The sequence below is a fragment of the Anomaloglossus baeobatrachus genome, chromosome 6 (genome assembly GCF_048569485.1).
Source record: "Anomaloglossus baeobatrachus isolate aAnoBae1 chromosome 6, aAnoBae1.hap1, whole genome shotgun sequence".
NCBI lineage: Eukaryota > Metazoa > Chordata > Amphibia > Anura > Aromobatidae > Anomaloglossus > Anomaloglossus baeobatrachus.
Genome location: NC_134358.1, coordinates 11,063,209 through 11,082,081, shown reverse-complemented (window position 1 = coordinate 11,082,081; position 18,873 = coordinate 11,063,209). Strand labels below are relative to the sequence as shown.

Here is an 18,873-nt window from a genome sequence, read left to right as displayed (position 1 = left end):
CACTTGTGGGGGGCCTCCACTGTTTAGGCACTTTAGGGGCTTTCCAAATGCGACATAGCGTCCACTAATTATTCCAGCCAAATGTTCAGTCAAATTGCACTCCTTCCCTTCCAAGACCTGCCGTGTGCCCAAACAGTTGATTTCCACCACATATAAGATATCACCAAACTCAGGAGAAATTGCAGAATACATTTCATGGTGATTTTTTTCCTGTTACCCTTGTGAAAAAAAAAGCTACCTGGTTGAAGTAACAATTTTGTGGTAAAATTTTATTTTTTTATTTTCATGGCTCAACGTTATAAACTTCTGGGAAGCACCTGGGGGTTCAGGGTACTCACCAAACATCTAGATAAATTCCTTGAGGGGCCTAGTTTCCAAAATGGGGTCACTTGTGCGGGGTTTCTGCTGTTTAGGTACCTTAGGGGTCCTCCAAATGTGACATGGTGCCCGCAATCTTTTTCAGCCAAATTTCCTTTCCAAAATTCAAATATTGCTCCTTTCGTTCCAAGCCCTCCCATTTGTCCAAACAAAGGTTTCAGACCACATGTGAGGTATCACCGCGCTCATAAAAAAGTGGGTAACAAACATTTGGGTCAAATTTTTGGAATTACCTCTTGAAAAAGTGAGAGAATTGATGCTAAAGCAACATTTTTGAGAAAAAAATTACAATTTTCAATATGACAAAGTAACGTTATCAAAATCTGTGAAGTGCCTGTGGGTCCAAAATGCTCAGTATACCCCTCGATAGAAGCCTTAAGGGGTCTAGTTTCCAAAATGGGGTCACTTGAGGGGGGTTCCTGCTGTTTAGGTACCTTAGGGGATCTGTAAAAGCAACATGGTGCCTGCAATCTGTTTCAGCCAACTTTGCTTTCCAAAATTCAAATATTGCTCCTTTCATTCCAAGCCCTCCCATTTACCCAAACAAAGGTTTCTGACCACATGTGGGGTATCGGCGCGCTCATAAGAAAGTGGGTAACAAAGTGTGAGGTCCAATTTTTGGTGTTACCTCTTGAAAAAGTAAGAAAATTAGTGCTAAAGTAACATTTTTAGGTAAAATGTTAATTTTTATTTTTTTTCATTCCATATTACTTTAGTTCCTGTGAAGCACCTGAAGGGTTAATAAACTTCTTGAATGTGGTTTTGAATACCTTGAGGGGTGCAGGTTTTAGAATGGTGTCACTTTTGGGTATTTTCTGTCACCCAGGCCTCTCAAAGTCACATCAAATGGGACGTGGTCCCTAAAAAAATGGTTTTGTAAATTTTGTTGAAAAATTGGGAAATTGCTGATGAACTTTGAACCCTTCTAACTTCCTAACCCCAAAAAATTTTGTTGAAAAAATTGCGCTGATCTAAAGTAGACAAGTGGGAAATGTTATTTATTAACTATTTTGTGTGACATAACTCTCCGGTTTATGGGCATAAAAATTAAAAGTTTGAAACTTGCAAAATTTTTAATTTTTTTGTCAAATTTCCGATTTTTTCACAAATAAAATAAAAAAATATCCTAAATTTACCTCTAACATGAAGCCCAATATGTCACGAAAAAACAATCTCAGAATCACCGGGATCCATTGAAGCGTTCCAGAGTTATAACCTTATAAAGTGACACTGGTCAAAATTGCAAAAAATGGCCTGGGCATTAAGTACAAATCTGGCTTCGTCCTTAAGGGGTTAAACTTGATAAGTATAATTTAAAGTGACCTACACCTATGGTTACATTACAGGATTATATGAGGAACAGCCAGAGGCCGATGTCTCAGATCTCGTCTCAGCCACCATTGTGTCACCCAAAACTATAACTTAGTGACCCACATCTGCATCCCCTTCATGTGAGTCCGTCGACTTCTGCTACAAAAACTGGGATGAGAAATGCCTTAAAGAGAAGCCTGAAAAACATTAACGACATGGGTCGTAGTCCAACGGGTTCTGTACCTTAGGGATGGTGAATCCTCGAAATTGGGTCTCTTCGGTCACCGCATGAGGGTGAGACCCTGGTGACAGGTCCATGACCCTCTGTATCTCATGGACGACAGCATTGCTGTATGGCATCTGTGCCCTGTCCATCATCTCAGGAGCATGCGCTGACCCAGTAACCTCATCGATCTCCTGCTGGACTTTAGCTGGAAAAAGATGGAAAGATCTTACAGAAACAATGCAAAGTGTAGAAATACTTCAGCAAGAAGACACTGTAGAGACTGAAGGTTCTCAAGGGGCTACTTCATAAAAAAGGAGCAATTTACAATGTTTACAAAGCTATAGCACCATAATATCACATGGGGGTTCAGTACCCAAAAATCTAAGGACAGGTTCCTTTTTTAATGAGTAAAGAGAGACAAGAAAGAGTGGTTATCTTGTGAGGGTTGTGTCCACGCTTGAATTTTAGAGAGATTAATAATATCACGGTTTGTAGTTCGTGTTCTTTCCTTATACCTAAATTTGATCTAAGGGGGTGTATACCCTCATGTATCTGGCAAGGTGAAGAGTGGAAAACCGTGTTCAGTACACCAGAGTGTCATTTTGTAAATTCGGTGATGCCGTTTGGGTTGAGTAATCCTCCGGTGGCTTTTCAGAACTTCATTAATGAAATGTTTTGTCCTATGATAGGTAGATTTGTGGTGATTTATTTGGAGGACATATTTCTTTACTCACGTTCTTGCAATAAGTATTATGAGAGGTCCTTAAAATTCTTCTTGACAATTATTTGCTAATCCGGTGAGATCTCAATTCAAGGTTCAATAGGTACATTCTTGGGGGCGTTTGGTTTCTTCATTGTGGTTTCAGATAGACTCCGTTAAGGTACAGGCCATCTTGGATTGGGTACAACATACTAGCCTTAAAGCTTTGCAGAGATTATGAGGTTTTGCTAATTACTATCAAATCCTCATATAGAATTTCTCAATTATTGTAAAGCCTCATACTGATATGACCAAGAAGGGGATTGACTTTCCTCCTGTCTAAAGAGACTGTTGAAGCCTTTGCTACTTTTAAGACAAACGTCTCTAAGGTTCTGGTCCTCAGTCAACCCGAGGTTGATTTGCCTTTTGTGGTTGAGTCTGACACCTCTTCTGTGGGGATGGTTGCGATTCTCTCACAAAAGATAATTACCTTCATTCTTCTGTTTTTTTTTTCTGAAAAGTTCTCAAAAGCCAAGTCTAACTATGATATTAGGGACCAAGAGCTTCTGGCAGTTAAGAGATCATTTGAAGAGTGGAGACATTGGTTAGAGGGGGCTAAACATAAGGTGACAGTCCTTGCCAGCCATAAAAATCTTCTGTATGTAGACGCCGCCAAATGTCTAAACACAGGGCAGACTCGGTGTATCCTTTTTTTTTTGCCCATTTTGACTTTTCTGTCACTTTTCTCCCTGGATCTAAGAATGCAATGGCCCATGCTTTGTCATGTAGCTTTGTTATAGGGTTGATGGATGAAAATCTGGTTAAGATTCTTAGTAAGGGTTGGTGGTGGGCGCTCGGGGAAGTGGTATCAGAAGCGCATTCAGGAAGCTCAGGATAGTGCACCAGAGGGATTGCCTGTGAACATTTTTTTTGTACCATCCTCTATATGCACAGATGTTCTTAAGAACATCTGAAGTGCAGGATTCCTTGTTGGCCGGTTACCCGGGTTCTTCTGCCACTTGGAGAGCTATTTCAAGAGCCTTTTGGTGGCAGAACGATTGTAGGGATGTTGATGAATATGTTCGTAAATGCAGAGTTTGTGTCAGTGTTATATCCTCTCGTGAGTCCGCGGCGGGTTTTCTCTTGCTGAAGGAGGTCCCAGCTCAGCCCTGCTGGATGCACATGTCCATGGACTTCATCACTGATCTACCTAATTCTGGTGGCTATACTGTAGAGTGGGTGGTAGAGGACAGTTTCAGCCAGATGGTTCATTTTGCTTCCTCTTCAAAGGTTGCCTATCCCTAAAGGCCCTGTCACACACAGAGATAAATCTTTGGCAGATCTGTGGTTGCAGTGAAATCATGGACATATTGTTCCATTTGTACACAGCCACAAACCTGGCACTGATTGTCCATAATTTCACTGCAACCACAGATCTACCACAGATCTGCCACAGATTTATCTCTGTGTGTGACAGGGCCTTTAGAAAAGTCTTATGGAAACTTGTAACCGAACCAAGAGAACTGCGAATTGCCGACATAGGAGGGCTCCTGTGTTTGGGGTGAGATAATTTGTTTGTTTATCCTCTAAAAATATATGCCTTTAAAGGACCATCTAAGAATTTTGGTCCCAAATTTGTTGGTCCTTATAAAGTAATCAAAATCCTTAACCCTGTTACCATCAAACTCCAGCCCCCAGTGATATGGAGGAGCACTATTTTCTTTCTATTCCTCTCTCCTTAAAATGTTTGAGGGGATGTCTGGTCCCCAACACATAATCAAGGGTTTTGGAGAATGTTTGGTAGTATGAGGAGCGAGTACTGGGTGCCAGATGCGTCACACCCGGGTGCGGTATCTTGTTAAATGAAAGGGTTATGGTTATGGAAGGGATATTTCCTGGGTTAATGTGGAATATGTGCATGCCGATTGTCTGGTAAAGGAGTTTTGTCTGCGACGTCCGAGGATAGATAGTTTGGAGGGCCCAGTGGCCTCTTGTGGAGGGGGATACTGTCATGCCTCGGATTTGATCCGGCAGCCTCCTGTGCTGTGGTCTGTTTTCCTCTCCGCTGAGCCACGTTCAGGTTCAGTTGCTGTCCGGCTTCTGAACACTTTGTCTCTGTGTGGACATTTTGTGTGTTTATTGCCTGTCTGCCAACAAGTGTTTCCTGTGCTGTAATTCAGTTTGCTCTAACACGGGGCAGATGTAAATATAGTGCCTTGCGAAAGTATTCAGCTCCCTTGAATTTTTCAACCTTTTCCCACATTTCAGGCTTCAAACATAAAGATAAAAATGTTAATGTTCTGGTGAAGAATCCACAACAAGTGGACACAATTGTGAAGATAAGATACCAGAAGAGACAGGAGTAGTTTTCAAAAAAGATAAAAACAGCTTTATTTATCATACTATTAAAATCGATATAAAAAAAATGTGCAAATTTCTAACATGCAATAAAAGCTGCAAACATGAAATGACATGTAAGGAGAGGTGGAAAAAGCCTGTGCCAGTGCTGGCAATACACCAAGTGAAATGCTCCCAAAATAACCTCCTGGCAATAGGGTCAGCCCAAAGGCGGACAAAAATCCCAGCAGGAGGACTTACTGTTCGCCACTGGGCTGATCTGATTGCTAGGAGGATATTTTGGGAGCTGGTAACCACAGACCTCCTGGTCTCTCTCCCTCCCTCCTGCTGGGATTTTTTGTCCGCCTTTGGGCTGACCCTATTGCCAGGAGGTTATTTTGGGAGCATTTCACTTGGTGTATTGCCAGCACTGGCACAGGCTTTTTCCACCTCTCCTTACATGTCATTTCATGTTTGCAGCTTTTATTGCATGTTAGAAATTTGCACATTTTTTTGATATCGATTTTAATAGTATGATAAATAAAGCTGTTTTTATCTTTTTTGAAAACTACTCCTGTCTCTTCTGGTCTCTTAATTCAATGGAGTAAACAGTGAGCCTTTGCTCTCATGGTATTGCAGGGCCACTGTCACTTTGCATTATGTGTCATAAGTTTTTTGTTTTAACAATTGTGAAGATGAAGGAAATTTATTGCTTATTTTAAAATTTAAAAAAAAATAAATAACTGAAAAGTGTGACGTGCAATATTATTCATCCCCTTTACTTTCAGTGCAGCAAACTCACTCCAGAAGTTGATTGAGGATCTGTGAATGATCCAATGTTGTCCTAAATGACTGATGATGATAAATATAAGCCCCTGTGTGTAATCAAGCCTCCGTATAATGCCCCTGCTCTGTGATAGGCTCAGGGTTCTGTGTAAAGCGCAGAGAGCATCATGAAAACCAAGGAACACAACAGGCAGGTCCGTGATACTGTTGTGGAGAAGTTTAAAGCCGGATTTGGTTACAAAAAGATTTCCAAAACTTTAAGGCTATGTGCGCACTGGGAAATGAAATTTCCTTGCGTAAATTCCGCAGGCTCTCAAAGATGTTATTACCTGCGGAAAAAATCCGCACCAAATTCCGCACCAAAATCCGCATGCGGATTGTCGCGTTTTGTTGCGGATTTGGTGCGGAATTGGTGCGGATTTGGTGCGGTTTTTCCGCAAGCTGTTCCCTGCGTGATTTTTACATTAGATTAGGGAAAACCCGCAGCTACCTGCGGAAAAGAAGTGACATGCACTTGTTTTTGCTGCGGGATTTCCGCAGCAAAACATGCAGCTGTCAAATTCTGCCTAGTGCGCACAGGATTTTTTTTCTCCATAGGATTTGCTGTTGATTCACTGCAGAGATGTTATGAACATTTTCTGCAGCGAAACAAGCAGCAAATCCGCGGCAAAATCCGGTAAGTGCGCACATAGCCTAAACATCCCAAGGAGCACTGTGCAAGCGATCATATTGAAATGGAAGGAGTATCATACCACTGCAAATCTACCAAGACCCGGCCGTCCATCCAAACTGTCATCTCACACAAGGAGAAGACTGATCAGAGATGCAGCCAAGAGGCCCATGATCCCTCTGGATGATCTGCAGAGATCTACAGCTGAGGTGGGAGAGTCTGTCCATAGGACAACAATCAGCCGTACACTGCACAAATCTGGCCTTTATGGACGAGTGGCAAGAAGAAAGCCATTTCTCAAAGATATCCATATAAAGTGTTGTTTAAAGTTTGCCACAAGCCACCTGGAGACACCAAACATGTGGAAGAAGGTGCTCTGCTCAGGTGAAACCAAAATCAAACTTTTTGGGCACAATGCAAACGATAAAAGCAACACAGCTCATCACCCTGAACACACCATCCCCACTGTCGAACATGGTGGTGGCAGCATCATGGTTTGGGCCTGCTTTTCTTCAGCAGGGGCAGGAAAGATGGTTAAAATTGATGGGAAGATGGATGGAGCCAAACACAGGACCATTGTTGAAGAAAACCTGTTGGAGTCTGCAAAAGACCTGAGACTGGGACGGAGATTTGTCTTCCAACAAGACAATGATCCCAAACATAAAGCAAAATCTACAATGGAATGGTTCACAAATAAAAGTATCCAGGTGATAGAATGGCCAAGTCACAGTCCAGACCTGAACCCAATCGAGAATCTGCGGAAAGAGCTGAAAACTGCTGTTCACAAACGCCTCCATCCAACCTCACTCAGCTCCAGCTGTTTACAAAGGAGGAATGGGCGAGAATTTCAGCCTCTCCATGTGCAAAACTGATAAGACACATACCCCAAGAGACCGCAGCTGTAATCGCAGCAAAAGGGGGCGCTACAAAGTATTAACTTAAAGGGGACGAATAATATTGCACGCCACAATTTACAGTTATTTATTTTTTATAAAAAAGTTTAAATAAGCAATAAATTTCCTTCATCTTCACAATTGTGTCACTTGTTGTAGATTCTTCACCAGAACATTCACATTTTATCTTTATGTTTGAAGCCTGAAATGTGGGAAAAGGGTGAAAAATTTGAGGGGCTGAATACTTTCACAAGGCATTGTCTATGTTTCACTTTTTGTATTGAATTACTGAAATAAAGTAACTTTTTGCCAATATTCTAATTTACGGAGATGCACTTGTATATACTGTGCGATGACGGACGGCTACATTGTAAATGATCAGTATGTACTACAGAAGTGGTGTAAACCTGGAGATCTGTTTTAGTACTTGTAGTGCCACTTGCTTTGTTAAAGTATTCACAGGGCCAGGTTTACAGACAGCTGGAAAGATAGATGGATCTGGCTTTCTACATACCTCCATCTACGGGGGGGGTGTGTCATATGTGTTTACATTATATATGCACAGTGCGTTCCTACATTATTATATAGTGATGTCCTTACCTTGGACTTCTGGATAATTACTGATTACAGTCAGGGAGAAGCTCAAGGTGCTTGTGATGGAGTCAGTGCCAGCTGGCAGGAGGGCTAGGAGGGTCATTAAGAGGCTGTTCTCGTTGAAATTACTCTCTGACCTGTTTTCCTCCTGTTAAGATATAAGATGTCAGCATTAAATCAGTCACTGGTTAGGTACAATGTCGTCATCCAGATAAACTTGAGGCACCATAGATGATCCTTGTAAAACCTCAACCTTTCTCAAGTCTAAAAATTGCAAGGACAACGTGATCTAACAAATGCTTTTCAGACTAACTCCTTATTCTTTGTGTAAGAAGTGTTGTAGCGTCTTACCTCAGCCCCACGTACTGCAAAGAACAAGGGATAGCGTAAACAATGTGTTAAATTTGTAGTATCAAATTTTATTATTTAAATCAATAAGAATTAAGATTGTGATAAAGCAACAGATGGAATGCATGCTGGAAAGTGTCCCAAAGGAAGCAGCCCCAACCTACCAACGTACGTTTCACCAAGTTGAAAGCTGTGTAGCCTAAAGGTTTCTTTAGGGAAGGAAGGCGACATCCACCCTCTCCCAGTGTGCATTTTTATAATTCCCGCCCAGCCAAGACTTCCGCGTGCGTCATCACTCATAAGTACGCATGTGCAGACCGCCGCAAACCCCGACGTAGACGCCGTCAGACAGCACAGCACACGCGTGGGAGAGGTGATGCATCACCCAGGTTCCGCACATGCGCCACCGTTACCAGAGATGTCGGCTACATCGGCGACCTCCCTAGTCTGAGAATACCAGACCACAGCTGTCCGCTTTACCTTGGCTGATGATCCAATTTGGGAGGGACCCCACGTTTTTTGTTTTAAATTATTTATTTAATTTAAAATAACAGCATGGGGTACCCTCTGTCTTGGATTACCAGCCAAGGTAGAGCTGCCAGCTGCAGTCTGTGTGCTGTGTACAAAAAATAGGGGGACCCCACGTGATTTTTTTGGGGAAAATAATGAATTTGTGGCTAAAAACAAGGCTAAACACCCTCTTGTGCCACATGAAAGGCACTAAAGGGTGCAAGATTACAAAATGCAGGGGAGTGGGATATCATATATGTCTTTCTTATCTATCGATCAATCCATCCAGGATATCTTTCTAACTTTTGACTGTATGTAACCCTCATTCCATTTTTTTTTTTTTTGCCGTCCGCAAAACCCCCCCCAAAAAAACGGAAGGCATATGGATGTAAAATTGCCCGTATACAAAATGGAATGGGTGCGATTGTCACATAGATGTGCATTGTTTAAAAAAAACTATCCCTATTGCCTTAGGCGGGCTTTGCACGTTGAGACATCGCAAGCCGATGCTGCGATGTCGCACGCGATAGTCCCCGCCCCCGTCGCAGGTACGATATCTTGTGATAGCTGGCGTAGTGAACATTATCGCTACGCCAGCTTCACATGCACTTACCTGCCCTGCGACCGTCGCTCTGGCCGGTAACCCGCCTCCTTTCTAAGGGGGCGGGTCGTGCGGCATCATAGCGACGTCACACGGCAGGCGGCCAATAGCGGCGGAGGGGCGGAGATGAGCAGGATGTAAACATCCCGCCCACCTCCTTCCTTCCTCATTGCAGCCAGGAGGCAGGTAGGAGATGTTCCTCGCTCCTGCGGCTTCATACACAGCAATGTGTGCTGCCCCAGGAACGAGGAACTACATCGTACCTGTCGCTGCACCGGCATTATAGAAATGTCGGAGAATACACCGATGATACGATAACGACGCTTTTGCGCTCGTTAATCGTATTATCTAGGATTTACACACTACGACATCGCAAGTGACGCCGGATGTGCGTCACTTTCTATTTGACCCCACTGACATCGCACCTGCGATGTCGTAGTGTGCAAAGCCGTCATTAGTCATGGTTGATGCAGGGAGTCCCCATCATTAGTTCCTCCAATGACAAATAGTAGTTAGGCTGGAGTAGGAGGAGGAGAACTGTCCTGGTTTGTCCACTACTACAATGTGCATAGTGCTTACAAACATTAGCCCTATGGCCTGAGTCATGGTCGATGCAGGAAAGAAACGGCATTATATGGGAAGGGGTGGACGTTACCAGCAGTAGCCACAATGAACATTTTGGGGAATGTTCTCATCTGGAGGGATTATAAACTGTGGAGAGATCCAGTCCTTGTAGAATGTAATCAGAGTAGGTGTCTGCATTTTCTGTGGAGAGGCGAGAGCGCCTATCAGTGATGATTGCCCCCGCAGAACCGAAAACACGCTCTGACATCACACAAGTAGTCGGGCAGCCAGCACCTCCAAGGCGTATAAGGAAAGGCCAGCACCTCCAAGGTGTATAAGGAGAGGCCAGCACCTCCAAGGCGTATAAGGAGAGGCCAGCACCTCCAAGGTGTATAAGGAGAGGCCAGCACCTCCAAGGTGTATAAGGAAAGGTCAGCACCTCCAAGGTGTATAAGGAGAGGCCAGCACCTCCAAGGTGTATAAGGAGAGGCCAGCACCTCCAAGGTGTATAAGGAGAGGCCAGCACCTCCAAGGCGTATAAGGAGAGGCCAGCACCTCCAAGGCGTATAAGGAGAGGCCAGCACCTCCAAGGCGTATAAGGAGAGGCCAGCACCTCCAAGGTGTATAAGGAGAGGCCAGCACCTCCAAGGCGTATAAGGAGAGGCCAGCACCTCCAAGGCGTATAAGGAGAGGCCAGCACCTCCAAGGCGTATAAGGAAAGGTCAGCACCTCCAAGGTGTATAAGGAGAGGCCAGCACCTCCAAGGCGTATAAGGAGAGGCCAGCACCTCCAAGGCGTATAAGTAAAGGTCACGCCAAGTGTTCAGCTTGGACACCCAATAATTAAAGGGAACTGAAGCCTCAAAGGGCGCAGGTATGGTCACTTAAGTACCCCTTGACCATGTTGTGCAACTTCTCCCTCCTTGGCATTGTTACAGGCACAGATAGCCCTTGCTGATGTCCTGGTTTATTGAAAGAGGCCCAGTTTGCGCACATTTTCCCCCCACCTCTGTTGGACCTGGTATTGGTGTCTCTCCCCATTAATCCTTGGTGTTGAAATGAGCCAATTACTCTGCCGCCAGCTTTATCTGAGGATCATGTTTTCAGTAACTGATCTACAACAACCCTCTTGAAGGATTCCATTTTGCAACCCTTTGGTGACTCCAAAAGGAGAGAAGGAAATTTCTCCTTGTATTGTGGGTCCAGAAAGGTGACCAACCAGTATAGGTTGTTGGATAAATTGTGTATCATGTGAGGGTCTTGCCACATACACTTACAAATGAACTGTGCCATGTGGGCCAAGCTGCAAACAGGCAAAGGTTCTGTGTCTGCACCAGGAGGAACAACACCCATCCTCTCCTCATGCTGACTCACCTCCTCCTCCTCCACCTCCTCCTCCCCAGCCCATCCATGCTGGACAGACATGAAGCTGGGGTTTAAAGTCCCCTGGGTAGCACAGAAAAACAAGTCTTCTTCCTCCTCATCATCACCCAATGTTGCTTCAGAATATTGGCTGGGCTGGGTAGTATCATCACCCAGCAGCAGGATGGTTAAGCTGATAATAGCCTGATCACCAATCACGAGCTTTGTGTAGTACTCAAAGTTCTCAGGAACCTCACAAATGTCAGCGATCCACACTCACTCAACAGTTGTTACGTGTGGTGGCTGACTCTCAGTCTGACGGGCATGTTGGAGCTGGTATTCAGCTACTGCCCTCTGTTGCTCAGTAATCCTCGCCAGCATATAGTATGTAGAGTTCCACTGCGTGGGCAGGTTTCACATGAGTCGGTGGCTTAGCAAATTCAAGCGCTTTTGCAGTTCTGTAACTATAGCAAAAGCAGTTGACGAATGGCGGAAATGGGTGCTAATACGGCGTACCTTCTCAAGTAGGAACAGAAAGTCAGGGTATGTTTTCAGAAATTTCTGAACAACCAGGTGCAGCACGAGAGCCATGCATGACACATGTACCAGCTGTCTGACCTTTAAAGCCGCCATCAGGTTACACCCATTGTTGCAAACGACCAGGCCGGGTTGGAGGTGCAGCGGGGAGAGCCACTGATTAGTCTCCTCTTTAATATCTTGCCACAGCTCTGCTGCAGTGTGTGGTTTGTGACCTAAGCAGATCAGCTTCAGCAGAGTGTGTTGCCGCTTTGCCGATGCGCTGCTGCACAGCTCCCAGCTTGGTAGTGATGTGGAGGGTAGGAGCAGGAGGAGGAGGGGAGACAGGAAGTGGCATATGATGAGGCGGAAACGCTGGTAGAAGTTGGGCCCGCTATTCTTGGTGTGGGTAGGATGTGTGATGTTACAGTTTGTCACTTTGTCCCAGCCTCCACCAGGTTCACACAGTGTGCCGTGACAGATATGTATTGTCCTTGTCCACAATAATTTGTCCTCGTGTCTGTGGTTAGGTGGACCTTCCTGGGTACGGTGTTGGTCAGACCCCAGTTGAGATTAACACATGCTTGTGTAACGTGGGGACGACACAACGGGCAAAATATTGCAGCTGGAAACATTGTATCGTGGGGCAGCCACAGCCAAGAGATGATGGAAACACTGTTCCCACAATCCTAAACGGCAACATCTCCATGGCTAGCAATTTGGCAATGTGCGCGTTTAGGTTTTGTGCCTGTGGGTGCGTGGCTGGGTATTTACGCTTCCTTTCGAAGCTCTCAGGCATGAACAACTGGACGCTTCCCTGAGACAAGGAAGTGGATGTGGTTGATGTTTGCTGTGTCTGAGCATTTGCAGCTTGTGGGCAGGATGCATGAGCGCCTGCTTCCAGCAGATTGTGAAGGACAGCACGGGTGAGTGGAGTTCACATGATTAGGCAGCGTACTATATGAAGACCAAGTCCCCCTACCCCAACACACGCCCCCTGAAGAAGAAAAGGCGAAACACGTGTTGGGGTCGCAGGACGTGGATATCAGGTCTTCTAATAGGTAATGCATACAAGTGGTCTCCTTGGGGGATCAGGGGTTACTATTCCTATTGATTAGCTATGTGGTGTATTATGGGGTAACCTTATTGGAATGGTGCTCCGGTTTCATGCCCACATAATAGGATACGCACTAATATTAACTGAGAATCCCTTAGTGACTTAGAGAATTGATATATGGTACTTTGCACCTATTTATTGGTTACCACATAATATGCTATTACGACTATGTTTTATGCAATAGTTTCTGCATTTGGAAAAAAGGAGGTTTGAATTTTCATTGTAGCCTTATATATGCTTAATCAACTATAGGGCACTATGAATCCTTGAATCCATATGTCAATGTGGGATTATTAATTAAACCTTTTGACCTGTTTAACCCAGTCCTTGGGTACTATATAGTGGAGTTTTTTCATATATGTATTTTTTAATAGCGAAGACATTAAAATAAAATAAAAAATAAAAAGTATTTTTATTATTTCTGACTTCTTTGAGCTTTCTTTAATATCTGTATACCCATAACAGATTTTTGTGTGATTGAATTGAAATAGAAGCTTTACCACTGTGGTGGTGGAAGTGTGTTACAGTAGGCAAAACTTGTGAAAGATTGTGAAGGACGTAGCACAGCCGACATGGTAATGGTTTGACCCGCAGACACAAATTTGGCACCCTGGTGTTCTGCCCTCCTATTTTTGTGCTTGGTTGCCATGTGGTTCCGCATACTTCTGGTGGTCAGGTTGCCTTTGCCCTGGCCTCTGCTCAACTTGGTATGGCAGATGCTACAGATTACAATGTTTTTCTCTGAAGGTCTTTCAGAAAACTTTTTCCAGACAGCAGCTGAACGTCCCCTTGCCCTGACTTGGGCCACAGTGGGGGTGCTGCTGGGAACAGTTGACCCAGTTCTATCTCTGGGGAAACCAGTACCCCTTGGTGCCTGTGTTGGTGCTACATATCAATCTTCCTCTATTTTACTGTGCTGGCTTTAAATGTCAACGGTCCAGGTCAGACCATTGGACTCATCATCGACCACTTCGTCTTCCATGTCATCCTCCTTCCCACTTGAAATTGCATTCTGACCTAATGGCAACTGTGTCTCATCATCATCAGTCTCTGCCTCTGGAGACAGTAAATCAGGTTCCTTAGAGTGGCTTTGTTCTGGCCGTAGGTCCTCAAATACTTGCGCATCAACTCATGCCACCCTCTTTACGTCCCTCTTCAATGCTGTACAGCGAGAGGCCAGTGCCTACCAAAGGATACATACAAAACAGATCCTCAGAGGGGCCAAGCTTGGGGCCATATGTCTCCTGTGACTGATGATGGGGGAGGAAGGAAGACCAGGTTGAGGATTGGATGGGCCAGCTTTCTGTGGATCCACAGTAGACTGTGTGGTCGTGGAAGATTTGTTGCTGCTTGACAAATATGAAGAGGCCTTGTCTGCCATCCAAGACAGAATCTGCTCTCACTCTTCTGGCTTCCACATATATTTATGTTCCATACTGTGAAATTTGGCAAAGAACATAGTGGATGCATCAAGCTTCTTCTGACCTGACACAGACTGAGTGCCTTGTTGCCCACCACTGTGAACACCACGCCCACATCCTTGTCTCATAACAACTGCTTTTTTTGTCATTTTGGGTTTTTCTGACATATTTGCAGATGTTGATAGCCCAAGCCAAGCAAACTTTGACCCCAAAAATATTATTGATAAAGTGCAATTGAGTATTTTGTACCAGGCAGCCCAAAATGGAAAAGATCTGCTTTGTATTTGAAAAGGCCAATAGCAATGTATTAATGTGGCTGATGTGGACACCACAAGCCAGGCTGTGATCCCCTAAATATTGTGGAAACAGGAGCGGTGCGTTTAGTGTATCAGGCAGCACTGAATGCTAAAGTACTGGTTTGTAGCTATTTGGAAATTCCACTAGCAATGTATTAATGTGGCTGATCTGGACGCCACAAGGCAAGCTGTGAAACCCTGACTATTGTGGAAACAGGTCCCCATTCCCTACCTCATCCACAATCTCTCCCTCCCTGCTATGACTTTGTTCAGTGGTTTAAGCTCTTAAAACACCTATTGTATTCTGGATTCTGGACGGTACTATGGAGGTAGTGACACACGCTGCTTCAAACACTGTCCCCACTCGAAAATCTGTCACTCCCTACACTACACTGACCTACACTGCAGGCAGCCCTGAAAAGGGCTTTTTGTATTAAGAGGCCTACATTCTCCCTAGCAGCTGCTCACTCTATCCCTATACTCCAACGCTGGCTCTGCATGCAATGTGTGCAAAATGGCAGCGTAAGGTCTTTTATAGACTAAGTGACGCTGCGCGGCCAGCCAGTCACAGTGATGCCACAACCAAGATGGATGCAGCATTACTGTGATTGATTAAGGAGCCCAACATGTTTAGTGGCTGCAAATCAGGTGCCAAAACGGCTGGGCGAGACATCCGAATATAGCGAGGCGAATACACCATTACTCGCTATATAATGAATACCCCGATTACCGTACTATTCTGCCAATAGTGAATAGTGAAGAATCCACTCGCTCATCACTACAGATAGCATGAAAGGGGAAGTGCTGATTCAAGGTGTTGCAATCACTCTGGTTTCAACCTCTAATATGGTTGATGACTTTGGTTTCCCGCCACTGCCTAACTAATGGCTTGTGTCCCAGTTGTAGTGGAAGTGTTTTCTCTACACTCTGTGTTAGGCCTGTTTCACACGTCAGTGATTCTGGTACGTATGTGCTAGTTTTTATATGTACCAGGATCACGGACATACGCAGACATATTATAATCAATGGGTCTGTGCACACATCAATGATTTTTCACTGACTGTGTCTCCGTGCGGCGTACACGCATGTCCGTGATTGCCGCACGGAGACTTGTCCGTTTTTTTCTGGAAACAAGTACCAGAAAAAAACCTATATTTAAAATAAAAAGTATTTTCAACTCACCCGGCTCCAGCGATGCTGTGTGCTGCCTCTGCTCTCTGCAGCTTCCTGGCCGGCTCATTACTGGCATGCATATTCATGTATGCAGCCAGAGCCGACCTGGAAGTAGTTGCAGAGGTGAGAGACAGCGGCAGCCGGATGATACAACGCGGGACTCTTCAGCACCACGGACAGCGGAAGCGGGACCATGTGAGTTTATGTCCATGTGAAATCACGGAGTATGTATCACATACACGGATTGCACATTGACAACTCACGTGTGCCATGAATCACGGCACACTCAGGGACATATGCTTGCTTAGCACGTCAGTAAAAAATGTCTGTGTTTGTCACTGTTGTATGAAACAGGCCTTATAGGGGAAAATATTATTATTGATTGTAGCGACTGCCTCACCTCCATATGAGGTGTCCACAGTGCAAACAGGCTGTGGAACCTGCTATCACTGTGCACGGTTGGCGCATTATGAATGTAACTGAAATACCATGGCAAAAATGTGATACTGGATACGTGTCACACTCTGCTATATTTCAAGAAGTAAAAGTGTTCAGGCTAAACATTCATGCCCATATAGCCTCACCCGACCCTGTGGGTTTGTGATTGAGTGAGTTTGAGCACACCTTAGACCAGGGGTCTCAAACACGTGGCCCGCGGGCCGCATGCGGCCCGTCAGGCTGCTTCGTGCGGCCCCCCGGCCCGTGCCCCTGGTCACTATCGCGGCCGGTGCAGGGGCCGCAGCCACTGTCTGCACTTTGTTAGATGAGTGTTTTGCCGGCTCTGCGTTCTCAGAGGGAAGGACTGTGCGCGCGCAGCGCCGGCAAAACACTCATCTGACATAAATCGCTGCCAGTGGCTGCGACCCCTGCACCGGCCGCGATAGTCACCGGGGCACGGCCTGCAGACAGCGAGAAGCAGAGGTGAGGAGCCGAGGGAACACTGGACAGGTGAGAAGAATGGTGTTTTTTTATTTTTTGTGTATGTGAAGGACGGCACATTAACCCCTTAGCGACCTATGACGTCCTGGGTACATCATGGCTCCCTGGTATTTAAGGATCCATGACATACCCAGTACGTCATGGCGAAATCGTGGCCCCGGTGGCTGCGATCGCTGTTTGCATTGCAAATAGCAAATATCTTAGATTCGGGGAGGAGGGAACCTCAGGAGGGGTGGTGTCTCCTCCCCGGACCTACGGAGGCTGTGATTGGCTGTGTGGCGTTCGTCAGCCAATCACAGCCACTGTAATGTTTCAGCCATTGAAAATGGCTGTAATATTGAAATCCAGCCCTGATCAGTGCAGCTGTAGCACCGATCATTGGCTGGAGCTGGGTGACCTCTGCTTCACCCGCCCCCAGCTCTGATTGGAGAGATCGGTCACAAGGCCGGTCTCTCCAATCACTGTGGATCTGGGGCTGGAGACCGCTCCCTCAGCTTCACTCAGGAATCTGTGGGTGGAAGCCGAGAACGATCGGTAAATTATCACCTTTCACCCTCCGCCGCCGCCACTGCCCCCACCATTACTACAGGATGGGGACATCACTATAGAATAGGGACAAGGTGGGCACATGACTATAGGATGGGGACAAGGTGGGCACATGTCTATAGCATGGGGACAAGGTGGGCACATGACTATAGGATGGGGACAAGGTGGGCACATGTCTATAGGATGGGGACAAGGTGGGCACATTACTATAGAATAGGAACAAGGTGGGCACATGTCTATAGGATGGGGACAAGGTGGGCACATGTCTATAGAATAGGGACAAGGTGGGCACATGACTATAGGATGGGGACAAGGTGGGCACATTACTGTAGAATAGGGACAAGGTGGGCACATGTCTATAGAATAGGGACAAGGTGGGCACATGACTATAGGATGAAGACAAGGTGGGCACATGTCTATAGAATAGGGACAAGGTGGGCACATTACTATAGAATAGGAACAAGGTAGGCACATGTCTATAGGATGGGGACAAGGTGGGCACATGACTATAGAATAGGGACAAGGTGGGCACATGTCTATAGGATGGGGACAAGGTGGGCACATGTCTATAGGATGGGGACAAGGTGGGCACATGTCTATAGGATGGGGACAAGGTGGGCACATGACTATAGAATGGGGACAAGGTGGGCGCATTACTATAGAATAGGAACAAGGTGGGCACATGTCTATAGGATGGGGACAAGGTGGGCACATGACTATAGGATGGGGACAAGGTGGGCACATTACTATGAATAGGAACAAGGTGGGCACATGACTATAGGATGGAGACAAGGTGGGCACATGTCTATAGGATGGGGACAAGGTGGGCACATTACTATAGAATAGGGACAAGGTGGGCACATGTCTATAGAATAGGGACAAGGTGGGCACATGACTATAGGATGGAGACAAGGTGGGCACATGTCTATAGGATGGGGACAAGGTGGGCACATTTCTATAGAATAGGGACAAGGTGGGCACATGTCTATAGGATGGGGACAAGGTGGGCACATTACTATAGAATAGGGACAAGGTGGGCACATGTCTATAGGATGGGGACAAGGTGGGCACATTACTATAGATTAGGGACAAGGTGGGCACATGAGTATAGGATGGGGACAAGGCTTAGGACATTACTAAAAGATGGGGACAAGGTGGGCACATGTCTATAGAATAGGGACAAGGTGGGCACATGAGTATAGGATGGGGACATTACTAAAAGATGGGGACATTACAAGGATGGGCATAATACTTTTGGATAGGGACATTACTATAGAATAGGGACAAGGCTGGGGTCATTACTATATGATGGGGACAAGGTGGGCACATTACTATAGGATGGGGAACATTACTAAAAGATGTTGGCCAAAATTTCTATATAGTGCTAATTCTAAGACTATTAGTTACAAGAAAGGGATAAAATGTAAAAAAAACAAAAAAAAAACAAAATAAAACATGACTTTTTTTTTACCATCAAAATTTTTTTTTTTATATATATATTTAACCAAAGAATGTGCACATTTGTTATAATAAACAAGTGAAAAATGTTGAAAATCAGTGATCCAAAGGTGTGTAAAAAAAATGTA

The 18,873-nt window shown here is 45.2% G+C and overlaps 1 protein-coding gene across 1 annotated transcript in view; it reads right to left on the bottom strand.

Annotated features, from left to right (window-relative positions):
- LOC142243803 (cytochrome P450 2C8-like) overlaps nucleotides 1-18,873 on the bottom strand; it is a 103,514-nt gene that overhangs the window by 27,653 nt on the left and 56,988 nt on the right. The window contains exons 7-8 of the mRNA XM_075316007.1: nucleotides 7,902-8,043; nucleotides 1,933-2,120 (exon numbers count right to left, since the gene is read on the bottom strand). Of these exons, the coding sequence (XP_075172122.1) occupies nucleotides 1,933-2,120; nucleotides 7,902-8,043 (330 nt within the window). The remainder of the gene's footprint in view (nucleotides 1-1,932; nucleotides 2,121-7,901; nucleotides 8,044-18,873) is intronic.